The sequence below is a fragment of the Lampris incognitus genome, chromosome 4 (assembly GCF_029633865.1).
Source record: "Lampris incognitus isolate fLamInc1 chromosome 4, fLamInc1.hap2, whole genome shotgun sequence".
Lineage (NCBI taxonomy): Eukaryota > Metazoa > Chordata > Actinopteri > Lampriformes > Lampridae > Lampris > Lampris incognitus.
This window is the reverse complement of record NC_079214.1, coordinates 45,790,649-45,813,918: the sequence shown is the minus strand read 5'-3', so window position 1 is coordinate 45,813,918 and position 23,270 is coordinate 45,790,649. Positions and strand designations below refer to the sequence as shown.

Sequence of the window (23,270 nt, the reverse complement as noted above, 5' to 3'; positions counted from 1 at the left end):
GGCCAGCGGCTCAATCTGTTTCTGCTCTTCTTTCGACGAGCGGCCCGTCTTCCTTCTGGGAAGCGACTTGTTGCTAGCAGGTGCCTGGCTGAACCTGCTAGCATCGGAACTTTCATCCCCAGACGACATTCTTCGGCCAAAAAATCTAACAAAAAGTCGAAATACACTGCGATAACGTGAACTTGAATACGAATGTCAAGAATACAGGATTTTGCTCGATAGAAATATGAAATAAAGTCACGGGCCTCCGGAGCTCACAGCAAACGTGGCATTCCGCTCGCTGGCCAAACCGGAAACCTATGCTGGACCTTCTAAAGGGAGAACTCTTATCCCCAGACCCCAAGGACACCACACTCACAGCAAACATCAAGAAAAAAATTGCTGTGTTCTTGATGAAAATTACAGCGCAATGCCACTTCAAGAGCTCCTGAGAAAGGCCACCCTCCTCAATCCAAGGAATAGGGGTAACATCGGGGATGCTGTGGTCGTGGATGATACTAAAGACCAGCTTTTAAGGGAGATGATGGAGATGAGAGAGGAAGGAGGCAACAGTGACGGAGGTGGGGACTGTAACAGAGCTGTGGCAGAAGAGGATGGCTCTGCATCTCCTGCACCCAAGAAAAAGAGGCTGTGCGACCTGTTGCAGAACAGAAGAACCCAAAATGTTAACCAGGCTGTGCCAAAAAGAGTGTGGGCTGATATTGAACTGAGACAGTACCTGCAGGAAGAGACACTGGATCTCTTGGTGGAGCCTCTGATGTGGTGGTGCAACAACCACGCAAGGTTCCTTTTGATGGCCAAGTTAGCAAGAAAGTACATGTGCATTTGTGCAACAAGTACTGCCTCTGAGAGAATGTTCAGTTCAGCTGGCAACATTGTGACCCCAGTGAGATGTTGCCTTAAGCCAGATAAGGTCAACATGTTGGTGTTCCTTGCCCAGAACCTTCCTAACCAGTAAGGAGCATGGCTGGCTATAGTTGTGGTTGACAAGGATATGGCCTGTTTTGGCCATAGTACATTGTTTATTTTGATTATTGGTACCTTACATTTTCACTAATTTCTTTCTATATTTCAATAATAGGCTTTTTATATTTAAGTTATTTATGTCATATCTGCTATGTGCAATTTTTGTTTGGTTTAAAAGGCAAACAGAAATTTAATTTTTATTTATTCATGTTCAATGTTCAGTTCAGTGTTCAATGTCAACCAATAAATGGCTCTTCTTCTTCATGAGATATATGTGTATTATTAAAGTATGATTAGGCTTATACTATAATAGTGGCATAAAAGGATCAGAAAAAGACAATTAAGGGTGTGCGGGTAGCGTAGCAGTCTATTCCATTGCCTACCAACACGGGGATCAACGGTTCGAATTCCCGTGTTACCGCCGTCTTGGTCGGGCGTTCCTACAGACACAATTGGCCGTGTCTGTGGGTGGGAAGCCAGATGTGGGTATGTGTCCTGGTCGCTACACTAGCGCCTCCTCTGGTCGGTCGGGATGCCTGTTCGGGGGGGAGGGGAAACTGGGGGGAATAGCGTGATCCTCCCACACGCTACATCCCCTTGGCGAAACTGTCAGGTGGAAAGAAGCGGCTGGCGACTCCACATATATCGGAGGAAGCATGTGGTGGTCTGCAGCCCTCCCTGGATTGGCAGAGGGAGTGGAGCAGCGACCGGGACGGCTGAGGAAATAGGGTAATTTGCCAAGTACTATTGGGGAGAAAAAAAGGGGGGGGAAAGCCAAAAAAAAAAAAAAGACAAATCAATCGTGATTATTTGTATGACAATCATCAACTAAAATTTCATGATCATGACAGCCCTAGTGACTAACCCAATTACAATAAACACACAAGCACATATACAAAACCACACAAAACATCTTCTTGTAAATCCAGCAGTGACCAGGCCGCTAAAGCCTCAGGCTCTGTGAGGGCCCCGGACGAGGAGTCTACAGATCTATCTGGGGTGATGGCTGCCATTGCGAGCAGTGAGAGCAAGATCTTGGCACGGATAGATTCATTCACAGAGGATCTAAATGCAAAAATAGACTATAAAGGACGGCATGGCGAAACAAAAAACCCGTCTGAAAGATGTGGAGGACGGCCCGAACACATACTCAGACAAGACGATGAAAATGGAGGAGGACATCAGCCAGCTAAAATCTGAAGTCGCTATGCTACGCCAGGAGGTAGGTGATCTGGAGGGACAACAACGCCGGTGTAATGCACGCATTGTCAGGATAAAAGAGGGATGTAAGCTTGTTGAATTGAGACTACAAAATCCTTACAAAAATCTTGGCCACCCGTATTGAAACTGTAGTCCCAACGGTTGTTAACCCTGATCAAACCGATTTTATACCAGGCAGGCAGTCATTCTATAACATGCACCGCCTATTTAATGTACTGTACACACCACATTCCGTAGAACAGACAGAAGTAGTGATTTCTTTAGATGCTGAGAAGGCATTTGACCGCATCGAATGGCAATATCTATTTGCTGTTCTAGAAAGGTTGGGCTTTGGTTCATCATTCCTAGCATGGGTTAAAATATTATATTGCTCACCGACAGCCACAGTGCGAATGAATAATATTATGTCTGATTATTTTTCGCTCCATAGGGGCTGCAGACAGGGCTGCAGCCTCTCTCCTTCCCTTTTCAATTTGGCAATTGAGTCACTCGCTATAGCTCTTAGGGCAGAGGATGGCATTAAAGGTATCTCACGAGGCGGTAAATTGCATAAGGTATCACTTTATGCAGATGACCTGTTGTTATATATATCCAACCCAATAGAATCCATACCAAGAGTATTACTTACCCTGGATAACTTTGGTCGCCTATCAGGTTATAAGATAAGCTATTCAAAGAGCGTGCTTTTTCCGATTAACCACACCGATGGACACTGCTCTAGCTTTCCATTTAAACTTGAACATAATGTATTTACATATTTAGGAATCAAAGTCACCCATACAATGGGGAGGTTATATAACCATAACATTAAAACACTAATAGAACGAACAAAACAAGATTTTAAAAATTGGTCAACGCTACCAATTTCATTAGGCGGCTGCATTAATATAGTTAAAATGGAAGAAATGGAAACGGATGATCCACTGTGGCGACCGACCCCTAACGGGAGCAGCCAAAAGTAGTAGTAGTAGTAGATTAGTTAAAGTGACTTTTTCAAATGATTCCCATATTCATACCTAAGACAACTTTTCAACAATTAGATAGATTAATGTTCATCATTCATCTGGAACAATTCAAACCCCAGGATGAAGAAAATATACTTGGAGGTCCCAAAGGAAACAGGGGGATTAGGCTTGCCTAACTTTATTTGTTACTACTGGGCTGCGAACATTGTAAAACTTTTACATTGGGCATTTACATATAAGAATCAACAGGGTACAGATTGGGTTCACATGGAACTCTTATCCAATCCTTTACCGATATTCACCTCTCCACTACCACATAATCGTGACATACAAATAACAAACCCAGTGATTAAAGCTTCATTTAGGATATGGCTACAGTTTAGGAGGCATTTTGGATTAAAGCATGCTAGCGGTCTTTTTCCAGTAGCAAATAATTCTTCTCGTCATCTGTGTTAGATAACGCATTTCAACATTGGCATAGAAATGGATTGGTGTTTTTCTGTGATCTATTTAAAGACGGAACATTCACCTCATTTGAAACACTTACCAAAGACCATAACATACCCAGATCCCATTTTTTTAGATACCTTCAAATCCACAGTTTTGCCAAGAAAGTGTTTCCCTCATTTCCGTATCTGCCACCCAGGAGCCAATTAGATGTTATTCTAGAGATGGATGCCTTTGGGAAAAAAACAGGTCTCTATAATTTACACACTGATACAGGGATTGAAACAGATATCCTGGGACAAAACAAAAACTGCATGGGAGAGAGATTTAGGTGTAGAGCTCTCTGAAGAGGCATGGCGGGACAGCTTAACTCGTATACATATGTCCTCATTGTGTATACGACATGGTTTAATTCAATTTAAGGTGCTTCACCGTCTTCACTACTCGGGGGACAAGCTTGCCAGAATCTTTCCGACCACAGACCCTGGGTGTCTGAGGTGCAGCCATAGTCCAGCCTCGGGGGGACACATGTTCTGGGCATGCCCCTCTTTCAACAGTTATTGGGGACAGATATTTAATGTATTCTCACATATCTGTAAACAGACCATAACCACTGATTTTCACACAGCCATCTTTAGCATACCACCCCCTAACTGTAAGGTCACAACTTTGCAGGCAAATGTAGAGCATTTGCCTCATTACTAGTACGCAGACTTATCCTATTTAACTGGAAGTCGAATAAAGCTCCATCATTTTTGCAGTGGTTAAGGGAGGTGCTGTCCTTTCTACCCTTAGAAAAGCTCCGATATAAAATATGTAAAACCCGCAAAAACTTTACTTTGACCTGGAGTCCTTTCATAGACTTTATTGACGGTTTTCCCTTTTATTGAATGTACTTTTTATTTACCCGGTTGTAACGAAAATACTTATAGATACACTACCGTTCAAAAGTTTGGGATCACCCAAACAATTTTGTGTTTTCCATGAAAAGTCACACTTATTCACCACCATATGTTGTGAAATGAATAGAAAATAGAGTCAAGACATTGACAAGGTTAGAAATAATGATTTGTATTTGAAATAAGATTTTTTTACATCAAACTTTGCTTTCGTCAAAGAATCCTCCATTTGCAGCAATTACAGCATTGCAGACCTTTGGCATTCTAGCTGTTAATTTGTTGAGGTAATCTGGAGAAATTGCACCCCACGCTTCCAGAAGCAGCTCCCACAAGTTGGATTGGTTGGATGGGCACTTCTTGCGTACCATACGGTCAAGCTGCTCCCACAACAGCTCAATGGGGTTCAGATCTGGTGACTGCGCTGGCCACTCCATTACCGATAGAATACCAGCTGCCTGCTTCTGCTCTAAATAGTTCTTGCACAATTTGGAGGTGTGTTTAGGGTCATTGTCCTGTTGTAGGATGAAATTGGCTCCAATCAAGCGCTGTCCACTGGGTATGGCATGGCGTTGCAAAATGGAGTGATAGCCTTCCTTATTCAGAATCCCTTTTACCCTGTACAAATCTCCCACCTTACCAGCACCAAAGCAACCCCAGACCATCACATTACCTCCACCATGCTTAACAGATGGCGTCAGGCATTCTTCCAGCATCTTTTCATTTGTTCTGCGTCTCACAAACGTTCTTCTTTGTGATCCAAACACCTCAAACTTGGATTCATCCGTCCACAACACTTTTTTCCAGTCTTCCTCTGTCCAATGTCTGTGTTCTTTTGCCCATCTTAATCTTTTTCTTTTATTGGTCAGTCTCAGATATGGCTTTTTCTTTGCCACTCTGCCCTGAAGCCCAGAATCCCGCAGCCGCCTCTTCACTGTAGATGTTGACACTGGTGTTTTGCGGGTACTATTTAATGAAGATGCCAGTTGGGGACCTGTGAGGCGTCTGTTTCTCAAACTAGAGACTCTAATGTACTTATCTTCTTGCTCAGTTGTGCAACACGGCCTCCCACTTCTTTTTCTACTCTGGTTAGAGCCTGTTTGTGCTGTCCTCTGAAGGGAGTAGTACACACCGGTGTAGGAAATCTTCAATTTCTTAGCAATTTCTCGCATGGAATAGCCTTCATTTCTAAGAACAAGAATAGACTGTCGAGTTTCAGATGAAAGTTCTCTTTTTCTGGCCATTTTGAGCGTTTAATTGACCCCACAAATGTGATGCTCCAGAAACTCAATCTGCTCAAAGGAAGGTCAGTTTTGTAGCTTCTGTAACGAGCTAAACTGTTTTCAGATGTGTGAACATGATTGCACAAGGGTTTTCTAATCATCAATTAGCCTTCTGAGCCAATGAGCAAACACATTGTACCATTAGAACACTGGAGTGATAGTTGCTTGAAATGGGCCTCTATACACCTATGTAGATATTGCACCAAAAACCAGACATTTGCAGCTAGAATAGTCATTTACCACATTAGCAATGTATAGAGTGTATTTCTTTAAAGTTAAGACTAGTTTAAAGTTATCTTCATTGAACAGTACAGTGCTTTTCCTTCAAAAATATGGACATTTCAATGTGATCCCAAACTTTTGAACGGTAGTGTATATGTGTACAACTTTATATTGTCTTCAAAAACATGGTTATTATGTGGAATTGGAATAAGAAATTCCTGCATAGTCCTTTTTCCCCCCTTTCTTTGAGCCTTGCGGGGAGGGGGGATTCCTACATGTTTCTTTGTTGTTGTTGTTGTTCATGTGTCTTGTATACCTGTTCCAAAAAATGTGAAAATTGGAAAATAAAGTAAAAAAAAAAAACATCTTCCTGTATTCAGAATCAGTCTTTCCTGTATTAAGTTGAGCCAGCTCAGTTTGAGTCCATTAAAGGCAATGTAAACGGGTAGGTCCTGGAACTACAAAACAAGTCCAGTATTAGAAAGTTTGGAGGAAGAAAAAGATGGAGTTAGAGAGAGAGGGAAGGAGATGTACTCACTTCACCTCAGTGCCCCAACAGTCCCAAACTTCCTCGTGAGGCATTAAACCAGAAATGGAGTTTTTAACAGCATTCACTGTCTGCCTCCCTCCCTCCTATAGTGTGTTATATAACATCTGCACACACGCATGTGCACACGCATGTGCACCCACACACACACACACACACACACACACACACACACACACACACACACACACACACACACACACACACACACACACGAAATCACACCGACTGCTCAATTACCAACTTAAACCTACTCGCATACAATTCTAGACTGACACAAAACCCTTTATATAGCAAAAGTCCGCACACACACACACACACACGCTCCTTGTTTTCCCACTCAAACACACTCGCACACACTTCCCTTCTCCCACGTAAAACTTACTCTCTCTCTGTTCTGCAATGAAAGAAGACCGTCCCAAAGTCACCTTAAAGATGACAAAACTGTCAGGTACACACACGCACACATTGATCTCACCTCCCTTTGTACATCATCATGACTTAGAGACACCTTCAGCCCAATTCACTGTCGTGAGGAAAGGGCATAACCCATCCAAATGTTATTTTCAATACAAGCTCTGTCTGCAGTGATTTATTGTGGCAGAGAAGGAAACCTCTTTGATGCGCTTGTATGAGTGCAGTAATTAAATATGTGGCTGAGATTCTATGGGAGGGTCTGGTGGAAAAGAAAAGGCATGCAATGGGTTGGAACAACACATTTATGCAAATACTCCTCAGTGGCAGCTTAATGAATTAAACACCACATCGTTTGTCATGCTCAGCTGTGTTTGTGTAGCTCCTATATGGAAGAGGAGGGCCCTTCATAGGATGTTCTTAACAGATACTTTGTGTTTATTTAAAAAAGGATGTCACAGTTTGTGCACTGAAGTCCCATGGTCATCTATGTGGGACTGTGACCTGGTTATCTATACTAGACACTGTTGAGAAGCACTGAAATGCGTGCTTCCAAGTTTGTCAAAGATGTTTTTGGTCAGTCTTTTTTTCCCTCCTCTTTTTGAGGCTCTCTTCCTCTGTCCCAAATCCCACCATAACTCTCCCTCTTCCGTCCAGTTCCCTCGCCAGCTCACTGTTCCTCGTCAGCCCGGTTCCTCGTTCTCCCTCCCTCCCTTCTCTGACTCAACCCTCTCTTAACCCCTCTCCATTGAACTCTGAAGGTGTTTTAGGTGTCCAGAATGATGGTCGTGCTGAAACCCAACTGATGCTCACTGCATTAGGCTGTAATACAACGCACGGGCTCACTATGTATCTGTAGACAGGTGCTTAGGATATACAGCCCATCCACATTTCCTTTCACCCCCACCCCCTCGCAGAGAGGGAGAGGGCTTACAAGTCGAAAAGTACAGAAGAGGGGACAGAGAATTTGAGAGGTAAATTGAAAAAAGGAAGATGAGAAAAAAACAAAATTGAAAGTCTGCCATGAACTTCATTCCAGTGCTAGGGAGGTGGTTGAAATCAGAAGCTCATTTTCCTAATTATAAATCTACATAAGTAGCACATCATTTATGATGAAATCAGCAAAAATTATAAATTTATGATTTTTTTTTAGAAACATTTGTGAAGTGATTTGTGACTGAATGCAAGCAAAGGTAGTAAACCATCAAACAAAACAAGAAGGCAGCACAAAATAAGAGAAAATGGATGGTGCATACAATCAAAGTGTAAATGAAATGATTAAAGACTTTGCATGAAATTAAGTCTAAATATAAGTTTAAAGAAGGGATTGAAACATTGGTACTGATTCTGCTTGTCAAAGCGCTTCAGGAAGGTCATAACAGATCCTGCAGGGCCAGTAGACTCACCTTAACCCTTAACCCTGTCTGAGATTCTGAGAAATAGGCATGGGCTCATATCTTGTTTATAAATCAGAAATTGGAGATGATGTCTGAATTAGTTGATTTTTTACAACACCAAAAATTGTTATACCATCACTGAGGTATTTCCTTAGGGGTGGCTTACTGAGTTTTAAAGATAAATTATGTATCTAAAAGTCAGTGTAACAATGGACAAATATTGTGTTTAGTAATGACCTTGCGAAGTGGGATTATGTAAATAGGAAACAGGATTGTGCCTAAAAGTAGACCTTGAGGAACTCCGCATGTAATAAGGACAGAAAGATACCTTTAATGACCTTGGGCCCAAGATCAGGTGTCTGTGGTTGGATCCACAGCATTATTGATTGTTAAAACTTTTGTTTTTTACCTCTGTGCTTAGCTTTTATTGATTTACCCAGCACTTCTCTATCATGAATAATTATTCTGGGCACACTAGAATCGTTTTGCTTTATCCAAATACAGGCACTGTGGATCAAATGGTTTAGTTGTAAGATTCAGAAATCTAAAATGGATTCCACTGTTTTACCCATATGGAACTATCAGCTAAAAGCTTAAAATGTAAAAATGTAATCAACGACAGATTCAATTACTAGGAAACAGGGGCTATGAATTGCCAGTGTAATTTGTCAGAGGGAAGGGTAGAGTGGCTGCAGTGGGCTGAGATGGGCTGTGTCCGTGGGGCTGTGTGTGGTTAATGATACTGGCATGTTGATGAACGACATCCCTGTGAAAGACCAGCTCCATTCCCTCTACTCATTTCCACACATGGTCAACTCCTTCTCGTGGCTCCTGATTGGCTAGTTTACGTAAGAAATGGATTGGCCAGCTAAGTGAAGTTACCATGACCATCATCCATGGGGAGAGCACACTGACTAAAGGCAGTTGGGTGTGGCTGAAGCGTGTCAAAACGCATATGTCTTTGGTGGCTCGTGCATTTGTGTATTTCTCTTCTCTCCTGTGAAATGTTAAGTGATATGCCACACAATTCACTGTGAAGTTTGCTCTGGGAAGGTGAAATTATTTGAACCCAAACCTTTTTTTAAAAAAAATTTTTCTAGTTGCGTTTCATCAGAGAGCTACCAAAGGTCAAACAATTATACCTTTGACCTTTTCCAAGATATTTGCCAAAGTTGAGTGTGAGGGACTTCATGGAGTGCCAGGCTCCAGTGAACCACCCAGGAAGTTGACATCAAGGCAGCTGTGCCTTCATTTTGTAACAGTTGGACAGGCTTTCATGTTGCCTGCCTCTTGCCCAGTTGATTCCTTTTATGCCTACAGTGGAGGACTACAGCATCTGTTGTAGACTCTCATCATGAAAACCTCCAGTCTTTTTATTCTTCCTACATTTTTTTAACCTATTATCAGTATTGCTGTTTGACTGAGGTTCTGTGGGTTTATTTCATATTCTGCTTGAGATTTTTTGGAAGTCCACTGGCATTATGCAGCATTCAAGCATGCCAATCTGACGTCTGGTTATTCAGTTAACTTGGAAATTGCTTCATGGAAACATCCTATACTCCTACACTCAGGAGTCTAGACTCACAGGCGTTTGTTTGTGACAGACCCAGAGAGCAGCAGCATAGTGTCCATGGCGGTGTTGGCATGGTAACAGCTCAGATGTGACAGCAGTGATGGCGGATGTGCCTTGCCGGAGAAAGCGCCACAGTCAGCATTCTCCGCCAGCCCCTCACCCCCCACCCTCCAGCGATGAGGAATGCTTGGCTGAGGAAGTGGTGGTGTATGTGTTAGAGGATGCTTGTTTGCCAATTGGGTAAACATTCATTTACCCCCAGCAGTCAAACATGAAGTTAATCAAAGTGATTAGGCGTCGTAATCATCGTCATCTCTACCCAGCCTCACGTTTGCTAGTGTGCTGTGTGTCATACTGTAAAGGCTCTTGATTCTCCCTGCCATCAGGATTCTTTAGTGCCCCCCCCCGCTTATTAACATACATTAAAACGCATTGCCCTCTCTCCTTGTCATCATCTTTTCCTTGCATATGTCAGAGCATCTCTGCTCACGCTGCTGTATGCTGTGCACCAGTGCAGAGGCATGGTCACAGCAGAACTGTATTGAATTAATAAGAAATTATAATTTTTGGGGGAAGGAAGTTGAGCACTGATTACGCTGATAGCAATCACCAGTGGGGAGTAGAGTAAATCAAGTTCAAAAATGTACACCCTTTGTAGTAAAGCAGTGTCAAGCTATGATTAGCAAAATGTGTGTTGTGCTTGCAGGTCACGTTTTTGTTTCCTCACTTAGCGCAGAGAGGAAGTTTGTGATCTAGACAAAGGAAGAAAATTGACATTTAGTATTACATGATTTATGTGTTTCCAATTAAAGCTGCAAGTCCAATTGACAACTGAAAATTGCAATTGACTTTAGTTGCTGCTGAAATCCTGTCTATAGCTGAAATTCCTTTGCTTCTTGAAACGTTAAGCCTATATGTGCGACTAGAAAGTAAATTTCTTGGAGAAAATGTTAGGCCCAGCTGAAAGTGCTGCAAGAACGAAATGAAAAAGGAAGATAGAAATGGGGTATCTCTAAAGAAAGCTAGGACTAACTTCATGCCTAACTTTAAAACCATTACAATAACAAAATGAATGGAAGTCAATAAGGGATTGAGGGGGAGGGAAAGAAAGGAGTAAGGGCATGAAATGAGTACATGACTGTATAAGCATGCACAGCTTTGTAAAGTTGGGTGACTAGTTTTGAAAAGTGTAGGAGAAAGAGGGAATAGAAGTGAATTAGGTTAAAAAGAAAGGATAAAAAAGGATCAGAGGTGGGTTATGGTGATGAAAATAAGGCCTGGGCTTAAAGTGTCCCCCAAGTTTGGTTCCTCTATCTTGAAAGTTGTGATGAGGGGGACAGTCTGAAAGTTGGTCCAATGGGAAAAATGGAGTGGGGGGAAAAAAGAATGAGAAAGAGAGATGGAGTTGGGTACATTTACTGGGTCTATAGCTGTAAAGCTAGAGGAGTTGTGCTTGTAAGTAACCAAAGAAAGGATATATAAAATATTTTGTACGGGATAACAATACTGTGCTGCTTTCAGCTAGCACGCTAATGATGTCGTTATTTCTCTCTCATCTCTTTTCAGGGGAGGAGCTCAAGGGGAGGATCACAGTGCGTAAAAACAGGAAGGACCCTCGCTCCCTACTGGTCACGTTTGACCTCCCAGACTGGAGGCAGACATACAGCGTGCAGTGATGTCAGCAGTCACATGACTGCTGATCAGGGCTCAGGCTTTACAGTGGTCACCCAGACTTGGAAAATACTCTCCGTGTCTCTTGTTGGCATAAACATCCGCCTGGTATTGTCCCATAAGAGGACTTCTAAACCATCATTATAACATGTGACAAAGATATACCACTCATATCAAAAGTGTTTTTCATAGTGACTATGTGTAGGAGCAGTTCAAACTCATACTTGATGTTGACGACTCACACAACCTGTAGTTGTGTTAGTGGACAACGTTGTTTCAAACGTGATGATTTCGCTGCCTTGTAATAAAGCCTCAACCATGGTGAATGAGTTTGCTCGTTGTATTTTTGTTTGAGTGTGTATAATTAGTATGTAAACTCATGTACTCAATATGTGTACTGTGCACAGTAATTGCTGTGTTTGGGGTATTTTGCACTGGTTAAAAAAAACCTTGTCATAGAACCAACATGTATCCCTGCTGGCTTCAGGTTGGGTTATGAAAGGGGAATTTTCCTTTTGTGTCTTCCCTATTCTGTCTGCTTTTTCGGTTTCCTCCACTATCTGTCCACTTCATGCTGATAGCTCCACTATCTGTATCCAAAGAAAAACAGTCCTAGCCACTCTCCTTTTAAGAAACGTTTCTGCAAAGGGTTTTTTCCCCCCTTTACTACCACTAATTTTAGCTCTGAAAAACCTCAGTGGGTGTCATCATCCATCTTCCAGGAATTTATTGGGACAATGCAAAACGAATTTTAGCCTTAAAAAGGCCGAATAAAGACTCTGCACACTCCATTGAGCAGCCCTGCCGTATAATTTAAGGCTTTTCTTTCCATTCCTGAGGTGATGAATCCCAAACTTGATGGTACAGACTTTTGGGTTGTCTGACTGTCTTGTTGGTACTTTGACAGTCTTTCTCCTGACCTGCTGCTACTTTCTGTTGTGATCAAGTATGTACAGCGATGTTTAGCTTAGCAAGAAAGCACCACCTTCTCTGCAGAGAAAACTTGCTTCTCATCAAACAGTCGGTGTTTCTTAATGAAATCACTGCTATGTGTCCATTTGCTCTTTATGGCTGTCATTTGTTATGTCCTATCACTCATATGAGGATATGTTGCCGCTGATGTTACTTGGCAGAATAAAACTCAGTACCAGCTGAGCTTTGTTAAACCTGAAACGCATGTCCATCTGAATTTGGTTTTGCATTTTGGCAGCAGCCACGAGGTTGTAAAAATCCAGTGAGTTACGAGAATAATACAAGTTAATGGGCTAAATAACCCTCATATAAACCGGTGTGTCGGATCAGAGTATGAGCATTGTGAATAATCATTTTCAAAATGACCCGACAAACGAGTTGAGACAGGTTGGGAATAGTTTAAAACATGGAGTTACAAAGAGTCAGCACTTATTGGTTTCACTGTTTCATGTGCCTTCTTATTTTATTCATAGTGTATGGGAGAGCCCATAGAATTTTCCCAAATTCTTATTAAGAACAACAAATAAACACTGAAACAAAGTTGAAAAAGGAGGCTACCTGATATAAAATTTAATTGATAACCTTGCATACATGGATTTTGTCAGGCGTAAAATGTTAATACATGCAACAGCCATGAGCAGGAACAAGCAGTTTTATAATAATAATAACCAGGGCAGGCCCGTCAGTAGAGGATGGGTATGATGTGAACACCGCCGCTGCCTTCTCAGGATGCGGGGACCTTATCATGGCCTCCCGTCACTTGGTGTGATCAGTTAATTATACAGGCTCTTGTAATTAGCTAGCGCGGGAGCGATCGTCACGTGACCCATGCTATCTTGGGTCAAGGGGGTTTGCCAGATAAAACTCAGGAGTCCTCCACAGCTCGGTCAAATCCTGTTCCGCCCCCCCCCCCTTCGCTCTGCTGGCCGATTGCAAATCCGTCTACAATGTTTTAAGCTTTTGCAGCCCAAAATAACCTTTGATAAACAAAGGCGTTATTTGTCTGCGTTTCGTGCGAACTGAATTGGGGTTGGCCAATTTGAACCCCCCTGTAGACTGCCGTGGGTAATTCTCACGTTTATGAAAATCAAAATGTGTTGTCGGCGTCCCTGTTCTGAGAAAGGCCGCCTGTCATTGCCTCTTGTTCCCACCCGTGCGTGGGGGAGTGTGTTCCACTGGACAAGGAAAGGGGCGCAGAAATCAATTACAATTATTCTCTGTTGACACTGTAATTAAACCTGAAAGCGGCCGGCTAATACAAAGGCATCAGCCCTTTTATCTGGAGCACACATAGATTTACAAGCCGCGTGAGCGCGCGCAAACAGATACGGCCCTGAAGTGGCGCGCGAAGCTCACTCGAGTTCCCGCGCGATGGCACCGCTTGAGGAATTATTCAACATTACCGCTTGACAATAGGCACGAGAAGATGCGCATGCTGTTTATCTGCCTGCCGGTAGAAATGTTACGCTTTCGATGTCCGTTATTAAGGAATGTGAACAGTAATGTGCGCAATGCAGTATTTTAGAACAGAGCATCCATGACACGTTTTTTTTGTTATAGCGCTTTCAGTATAAGTTGGGAAACCATGTGATCTCAAAATTTAAAAAAAAAAAAAAGCCTCCCCGCCTAAGATGTTAACAAATGAGTAACTTCGTGAAGACCTCGCCCACTTTGCTGAACTTGATCAATGCTCTTATCTGTGACGCAGGAGCCAACGTAAAGAGCCTGCAGCTTGTGTGCGTAAACCGCTTCAAGTGTGAAAGCTATATATAGCTTAGGCTATTTTAGTCAGATAATTTTAACTCTGCAGTTTGGCACTATAATATGATGATATGAAACGTTTATAAATGGGTTAGGAGTGGATGTCATATCCCACTCGGAGTTCACAGTATGAAGCCATTTTAATCACTTCTCAAAGGAGTGTTTCTACTTATTAATTACTGTTGTTGTTATTATTGTTGTTTTTATGATTATTTTAACCTATAACACTCATAAACCTGTAAACTATATACCCCGACCTATAAATAACTAAATGCAAAGAGGAAATCGAGCCTCATCTGGACTAATCTACTCTTAAGAAGTGACTGTATGGGTGTATAGGACAGCCACCGTGTCCAACCGTAAGGAAACTCCACTCAAACTGGAATTTAAAGTGCAGTTTAAAGATACTGTCGAGACACGGGATTGCCAGTCTTACATACAATACCAGCTTTTCCATGAACCATATATACATCGTATGCGCTGTACACACACACAAACATACACACACACACACACACACACACACACACACACACACACACACACACACACACACAAACGAGGTGTGTGCTCATATGGCTTGCATATATCCCTGGAGACAAGTGTATTAATCAGCTGTGAAAGAGTCAGCCCTGCACGCCTACACGCGCGCGCGCACGGGCTTTTGCGTGACAGCAACGCACGCGCCTCCGTCTCCGCCCGATGTCCCTTTAAAAATCAGAATCCAAGGCCAATGATTTATCAAACTCCTATTATCAAGAAAATGTCAAGCGAAGGGCACCTTGCTCTGCACTGACGCAAACCCAACCTTTCCCACGGAGGTATAGAAAGCTTTGCACTTGGCACAGCGAAATCCACTCCACTTCCCGTCCTCTCTTCTTTCCAGCTGTTTCCAGCCTCTCGCCACTCATCTGCCCAAATGGTGAGTACCTATAAACACGCTTTCGATGATATTCCCCAGCCGCTTTTAACTACTGGAAGTGTCCTGCTTGGTAGGTAACTTGCTGTGTAACCCGTTTTTCGTGCATTTTGGCGTGGCTACTGTATGTGTGCATGCGCTGTCTGTGGTGCTGAATCGGGATGGCCAAGTGTAACTAAAGTTACACAGGAAAACTTTACTCCCCGCATGCACCGTTCACTTTAACCCGTTCTCATTATGCGGTGTCGCTGAATCTGAAATTCAAACGGTTGGGGGAGTATTCTTTGTTGATATGTAATGTGATTATGTTCATTTTCCTGCAAAGAAAGAAAGGATTTTCGTCAAGCTTCGTCCCCCCCCCCTCCCCATTAATTAAAAGCGCAAGAATGTGTTCGACAATTGCTACAAATCAATTAGCAGATTCTGCTTTTGCACCCTTTTTTCATGCATCTCCTGCACGTTGGTCGCTTTCTTCTTCCTCGAAGCTAAACTCAGTGGAAGTATAATGTGTAATGTATAATTCCAGCCCGGTCCTGTCGGTGCCGAAATGCCGGTGATCATGCATGCCTACCGGGGAGAGGGGAGCTGCTGAGAAGACCGGCAGCTTGTCTATTGCCCATAAAATCAGTCGATGTGTGGGGCTGAATGACACGGGGGAAATGGGCCGTAAAATTAAAGAATCTTGCAGAAACGAAGGGGAGAAGCAGAGACCAGCTGAAACTAAGAACAGCGGAGCGAAAACATGAGGCGCAGAAACTGCGGGGACACCTAATGCGGCTCTATTCGTTGTAAAGATGGAAAAAAAAGGAAACACAGAAAAGAATTCAGCATTTTTGGTAATAGTAAAAAAAACAAAAACAAACAAAAACAAAACAAAAAGATAACATCACTTTTCACAGACCATAACCGTTGGAAAGCGAGTCCTCTTTAGTAAAAAGCTGCTTTTATGTATTGTTTTTGTTGTGGTTAATGCTGCATTTGCTTGGCTAACCTCTCTAATCCCAACATCTTGCAGGATTTCTCTGACCAGAGAGAGATGCCCAAACAGCCGGCCAACAACGCTTCCGCCGGATACAACCCGTCACAGCAGCCCGACGGAGCTGGGGGGCTTCCGACGGCGCACGACCCGGAGAACGTCTCCCGCCAACCGGCCCCTTGTCACGAGAGCAAAACTTTTTGTCCCGCGGAAAATAAACCGGGAGACCCGGAGACTAATAAAGTCTATGGGACGTTTAAAAGCGCCGCACCGGCGGTGCCTGGATCCGTAGCCGCAAACTCGACCTTCCGAAAGGATTCCGCCGGTTCGGCAGCAGCTCGGCTGGGCGGTGTCGGTGCTGCTGCTGGTGGTGCTGGTGGTGGTGGTGGTGGTTCAGTTGCCGCCCAGGGCCGAGGAGGGATGTCTGCTCAGTATGGAGACCCGCTAAGGGCTAACGCGGAGCAAAACAATGCTTCTGGCAACTGGACGGCCATGAGCCAAACCACCATCGTACTGGGCACAGATGGCAACACGTCTGTTCAGTCCAGCGCCGTGGCGGGGGTAAGTAAGCTCAAACCAGCTGTTTCAGCCGCACGAGAGCGGGCTCAGCCTGCCGAAATGGGATTCCGCGTGCATGACATCCACTGGGTTCTGCGTGTCTTTTACTGAAAAATTTGAGCGAGATTTGGGTGTTTTCGTGTCCCCCTCGATAAGAGAGCTGACTTGAACTGGCCGCCTGCATGTGGAGGTGACCCCCCACCCCCACCACCACCCGAGAGTTTAGAGCTCCGGTAGATCGGTGTTTCCTGGTGTGTGAAATGAATCACAGATATGAGAATATCCTAGAGCTTACTACCATGTCTGATCAGCTAATTTTAAAAATAATAATAATAAAAAAAAATAGTCGATTTAAAAAATACGCTGGATCTAGACTACAGTAGGGTGGTGAGCGTATAATTGTCTGGTAAATCCACAATTAACTCTGTTTAAAAAGGCAGTTGTATATGAGTGGTATCTTACCAACAGTGGTGAGTGCTGAATTAACAATTGTTGCATGCAACGTGTTTATATGTGTGTGTGTGTGTGTGTGTGTGTGTGTGTGTGTGTGTGTGTGTGTGTGTGTGTGCTACTGTAGCTCGGTGGGTGTTAGGGACATGCAGCGTCCCCGCACTGCGCCTTGCTCTGTTCTAGGCTCGGCTCCGGCTCTCCAGGGGCTGCTGCTGATGGCTTACATAAGGTTGCGGATTCTATCCGTTGTTCCAATTCCCGCGAGGGTATTCCTCTCCCGTCCATTGATAAGCGTGAATCCCCCCTCACACACACACGCACACGCGCACACACGCACACGTTTGCGTGCACGCACTTGTGAGGAAATTGGAATAACACCGTAATAACAGTAATAGAAACGTTTTTTTACCCGGTCATGTTTCAAATTTGCTCGATGAGGCTTTAAGTGAGAACTTCCGAGCCCGAGGTGATTTGCAGTGATTTGATTCTCGCTCCATCTGCCTCTCGGTTCAAGTTCGTTGGAACCGAGGCTCACCTTCCACCCGGTGTCCCCCAGCCGCTTTATGTTCCATGTTTGAAAACGAATTAAAAAAATGGCCGCCTCATATTTCAGGTCTGGTGCGTGACGTGGTACTTAACAAGAGGTTAAAAGTGACCATGGACGCTGTGTGTTCTCAGGCAGACGATGATGACGAGGGGGGAGATGAGAATAAAGCCAGAGGAAACTGGTCAAATAAACTGGATTTTATTCTGTCGATGGTGGGGTACGCCGTGGGACTGGGGAACGTGTGGAGGTTCCCCTATCTTGCCTTTCAAAATGGTGGAGGTAAAGTTTTGGCTGGGCTAACCCGACACACACTTAAGCTAACCTAGCAACAACCAAAACAACCCTTCTGTTGCTGTCCAACACAAAGTTTAAATCTATCTATCTATCTATCTATCTATCTATCTATCTATCTATCTATCTATCTATCTATCTATCTATCTATCTATCTATCTATCTATCTATCTATCTATCTATCTATCTATCTATCTCTGTCTGTCTGTCTGTCTGTCTGTCTGTCTGTCTGTCTAGTCTGTCTATCTATCTATGGTTAGGCTCGTTGGCCATTACAGATGTGAAATGTAGGCCTGCATTAGCGGTCCCCCCCTCCTTTTTTTTTGCTTGTGAGGGGGGCTGATTGTTGAAAAGAAGAAAGTACCTATAAAGATAATAAAATAGTATCCACACACACATTGAGTTAATGTTTCTACCCAAGCGTGCAGAGAGAGTGTCTAATTTAATTCCATATGAATAAATTGATTGATTATGGCATTATTGTTGTTAATCACATTAAATGACTTTATTATGATTATTTATTATGATTGTTATTATTATTATTATTATTGGTAATCACGATGAAAGAGATTATTATTAGTTTAATTCGAATTTTTCCCTAATAATTTAATTATAAAAGGCTCTGTTGCTATGGACTTGTAATTATTTATATTTACCTTAATTTGCAGTACATTGGTGGAATCCCTTTTTCTTTATAAATGACAAATAAGTTGGCAGTTAATCGAACAGGCCTAAAAATATGGGCAGACTCCCCGTTTGACACAGTCATCATTCGTTTTTCTTTCTTTGGGAGTTTTTTTTTTTAAGAGGTCCGTGAATTGCGAAAACTCGCGTGATTTTTCTCTTCCTCGCAGGGGCTTTTTTGATCCCTTACTTGACAATGCTGGGCATTGCCGGCATCCCTATCTTCCTGATGGAGGTTTCCCTCGGCCAGTTTGCCAGCCAGGGCCCCGTGTCAGTGTGGAAAGCCATCCCGGCCCTGCAAGGTAAACTGCCACAAGTCCGGCCCGGCGCCCAAATCCTTTCATGTGTTGACACCAAGCTGTTCCACTTGCTTAAGAGTAATTCATCTATTTCGTCTCATTTATTTATTTTAGGTTGCGGGATTGCCATGTTGATAATATCTGTCTTGATAGCCATATACTATAATATTATAATGTGCTGGACACTGTACTACCTGTTCGCTTCGTTGAAGGGCTCACTGCCATGGGCTAACTGTAGGAATGAGTGGAACACGGTGGAATGTAAGGACAAAGACATGCTCCTCTTAGGTAAGGCACGCACACGCACACGCACGCACGCACGCACACACACACACACACACACAAACACACCAAAAGCACCCTCTCCACAATGCGCAATGCGTCATGCCTCCCTCAGCTGAGGTGTCTTACAAACCTGCAGTAAAATGAATAATGACCTGTGATCTATGCAGTGGTATGCTCGTGTTCGATGTGCTGTTAATCTAACAAAACAAAAAAACCCCGAAATATTCACATTCAACTCTCCACTGTTTGCTGATGTACAGTATCCATCAAGGAATCGTTTTTTGTGTGTGTATATTTTTTCTTTTTGTTTCTTTCTTTTTTTTTTGGCGATGGCTAAAAAGATACCTATATGTGTGCCCTCTTATGTTTTATTTCATTTTATGTATTTGTAGGAAGATTTTAATTCATATTTCTTCATCATTTTGTAACAGTTCAAACGCGATATCAAAACTTTCACCCCCCCCCCCCAGACTCCTTTGGTGTAATTAAGGGCAGTCCCTATCAGTTATTATGGTGTAAAATGACGAAAAATACGTGTTTTAACGTGGCAAACTATCAGCGGAGCAAAATAGGGACGTTTGAAACGCAATAGCATCGATTAGATATTGAAATTCGGTTCATATCATGTACCCCCCCCCCTCCCCTCCCCTCCCCCCATTTTCATTTCTGTGAATTCAGCACAAAAACTGCCGGCTTGACAAATTTACTGTATGACGCTCATGCAGTACCGCAGTGTGTCCGAGACGGACCTCTGCGGGTGACATTACGCATTACACCCTCACTAAAACCTGGTTCTACCACTCTCTTGGTCTTGGTACGTCCTATGGAGAAATACGTCCGATAATAGACTCTATTTTTTTTAAAACAAACAAATAATAATAATACGAGTCCATTTAAAACTAAATCAACCAAGCCGTGTACAATTAATGATAATAGTGAATAGTGAAAAAAGGGAGGTTACGAAAGCCGTTTGAAAATTCAGTCATATTAGACTGCTGGTGGTAACTGCAGGATGACGAAAACGAAAACCGTTTAGTTTTATTTCATTTGAAGGATAAATTAATGATGAAAGCAGATTTCAACAATTTCTGTGTTGAGAAAATAAGTGTTGTAGTTGGTTGATGTAAGTGTTTCATTAGAGATGCAGAAGGTTAATTAATCATGTCTGACCACTGGCTCTTCATTTGGCTTGGTTGTCGAGTCAGATCCGGTTCTGATTTAGGTAGTTAAACCAGCAGGCCTCTCCTGTACCTCTGTCACAGTCAGAGGTATCTCTTTCTTTCAAGGGATTTTATCGTTAAACAAAACCTCAAGCCTTGCACTGTAAGAGTCTATCCACAGTGGGCTACAACTCTTGTTGAAGTCTCTCCTGGTTGATATGTGCTGGTTTCTGATTGGAACAGACACGTGTATCCTCCGAGACAGAAACACCACCTCCATCAAGAACTCCACCTTCTGTCTGTCCGCTAATGCCGTTGGAAACTTGTCCAAGCTGCTAAATATGACCGTGGATGGTAACAAGACGTACGTCAGTCCCAGTGAGGAATACTTCAAGTAAGTCAGAATCAGTGGATACAATGGGCTCTCTGACTGGTAGAATAGATTTATTTGTCTGTTTATTTCTGTATATGTTTGGATTTTAAGACTCCCCTTGAAATCTTTATATGTCCTCGTATTGATTTTGTGATCTCATTTGTAATGTCAGGGTAGCGTTATTTATTTGTGCACGATTTAATCAGTGTTCATAACAGTATGCACAGTTGGGAACTCGGCTCTCGGAGATGAAATCCCGGGTTGACTGTTGCGTACCGTCTCTGTCCTCAGATACAATGTGCTGCACATCTCTAAAGGGATAGAGTACCCTGGAGATATTCGTTGGCCGTTAGCAGGCTGTCTCTTCCTGGCCTGGGTAATCGTTTATGCCTCCTTGGCAAAAGGAATCAAATCATCAGGAAAGGTAAAGTAACGAAACAAGTCAGCCCCCCCCCCCGTGTTATTTCCTTCGTGCAGCCGGAGGGCGCCTAGAGTTGTTTTTGCAGATGAATTTCCGGGGGGAGTACTGCCCTCCTGTGGATACTTACGTGAACTACACGCAGCGCTCTGCTATTAAATCAGGGCTGGTTTCCCAGGCATTATTTGCCTATTAATAAGCTTAGTTTAGTTGCACAAATCACTCCCAGAAGGGATAATACATTTTATACGGAAGAAGGTGTGTTAAAATCTGTTTAAAAATGTAAATTGTCATGTATTTGACTGTCTGAATTAAGTGTTTGGGTTAAATGAATAAATAAACCATAAGCTTGTAACATTGGGTTGTTTTGCTCCAGTGCTTTAACACAAGTGTAGTTAACCACAGATTAGCTCTTCAATGTTAAGAATTAGAAAACTGCTGCTTACGTTGGACACATTTCTACCCTTTACCTGTGTCTCCTTGTCTGTAATCCTCTCTCCCATCCTTCCTTACTTCATGTCGTGTCTTCGCTCAGGTTGTGTATTTCACTGCCACGTTTCCCTACGTGGTCCTGGTCATCCTGCTGGTCAGAGGGGTGACCCTCCCCGGGGCTGGAGATGGCATCCTCTACTTTATCACACCCAAGTGGGAGAAGCTAAATGATGCTAAGGTACATTTCACCTCCTATCCAGAAAATATTAATCAAATATTTATCCCAAGCAAAAACTTTGGTTAATTGCATCAAACACTGGCGAAGAGTGATGTACGTGACACTGCTGACATCACCCACCAATTACCAGCTGTCAAGGTTTGTGGGTGAAGTGTTAACGTCTCTTTGCGCTTAATTTAGTTTAATATACTTGGTTATTTAACCAAAAGAGGAGGCACTTATTCATTAAGGTATATTTCATCTGTCCCAGAAGCCCATGCTCTCCCAGAACTGGATCAAAAAGAATTCTACAGATATTTCTTTACTTTTGGTTTTCAACCTGCTTGGCGTATCAGATGTGTGACAGTATTTTTTTAAAATTTTCCCCCCTTTTTCTCCCCAATTGTACTTGGCCAATCACCCTGCTTTCTGAGCTGTCCCGGCCACTGCTTCACCCCATCTGCTGATCTGTGGAGGGCTGCAGACTACCACGTGTTTCCTCCGATACACGTGGAGTAGCCAGCCGCTTCTTTTCACCTGACAGTGAGGCGTTTCGCGAGAGGGACGTAGCGCGTGGGAGGATCACGCTATTCCCCCCAGTTCTCCCTCCCCCCAACAGGCGCCCCGACCGACCAGAGGAGGCGCTAGTGCGGCGACCAGGACACATACCCACATCTGGCTTCCCACCCACAGACACGGCCAATTGTGTCTGTAGGGACGGACGCCTGACCAAGCTGGAGGTAACACGGAGATTCGAACTAGCGATCCCCGTGTTGGTAGGCAACAGAATAGACTGCTATGCTACCCGGACGTCCAAGATGTGTGATAGTAATTGAATAAGGACAGTTCAGTTGGTACCATGAGTAGAATCAGAAATTAGCTAATTATCTGACTTGGTAGGATACTCACATAAAGACCTTAAAGGCACATTGTGCAATTTCATTTGAATCATGACCTAAGCAATTTGAATAACAAAAACAAATCAAAGCAATCAGGAAAAACAAATTACAATAGAAAGGTAAGAGATACACAGCACGTTTGCAAACATCTTGCCATTTTTGAGTTAGGGCTGTCACGATATTGAACTTTCACTACACGATTATCGGGGACCAAAGAAACCACGATAACAATAGTATCACAGTATCTATAGAAATCAGTCAAGTTCATCTAACTTTGTTTATTGTGCATTTTATCTCTTTTAGGCAAATAAATTACACTCAGAATATGAGTGTAAGGAGGTGGAGAGAGTCTGTAACCATAACTGGACAAAAGCATGCAAAAAGAACAATTACACTTAATGGATAGTGAGACATAAACAAGATGGAC

General features: G+C 43.0%; 2 protein-coding genes across 4 annotated transcripts in view; both read left to right on the top strand.

The window, feature by feature from the left end:
* Window positions 1–11,913, top strand: part of prmt3 (protein arginine methyltransferase 3) — a 114,486-nt gene extending 102,573 nt beyond the window's left edge. For all 3 annotated transcript variants that reach the window (XM_056278780.1, XM_056278781.1, XM_056278782.1), the window contains one exon: window positions 11,498–11,913. In XM_056278780.1, the coding sequence (XP_056134755.1) occupies window positions 11,498–11,607 (110 nt within the window). In that variant the 3' untranslated portion in view covers window positions 11,608–11,913. The remainder of the gene's footprint in view (window positions 1–11,497) is intronic.
* A 4,323-nt stretch (window positions 11,914–16,236) lies between these two features.
* Window positions 16,237–23,270, top strand: part of slc6a5 (solute carrier family 6 member 5) — a gene marked incomplete at its 5' end in the record, with an annotated part of 29,323 nt that continues 22,289 nt past the window's right edge. Inside the window, 8 exons of the mRNA XM_056279347.1 lie at window positions 16,237–16,560; window positions 16,639–16,791; window positions 17,917–18,064; window positions 18,931–19,062; window positions 19,174–19,347; window positions 20,748–20,898; window positions 21,169–21,301; window positions 21,831–21,965. Coding sequence (XP_056135322.1) covers window positions 16,237–16,560; window positions 16,639–16,791; window positions 17,917–18,064; window positions 18,931–19,062; window positions 19,174–19,347; window positions 20,748–20,898; window positions 21,169–21,301; window positions 21,831–21,965 — 1,350 coding nt within the window. The remainder of the gene's footprint in view (window positions 16,561–16,638; window positions 16,792–17,916; window positions 18,065–18,930; window positions 19,063–19,173; window positions 19,348–20,747; window positions 20,899–21,168; window positions 21,302–21,830; window positions 21,966–23,270) is intronic.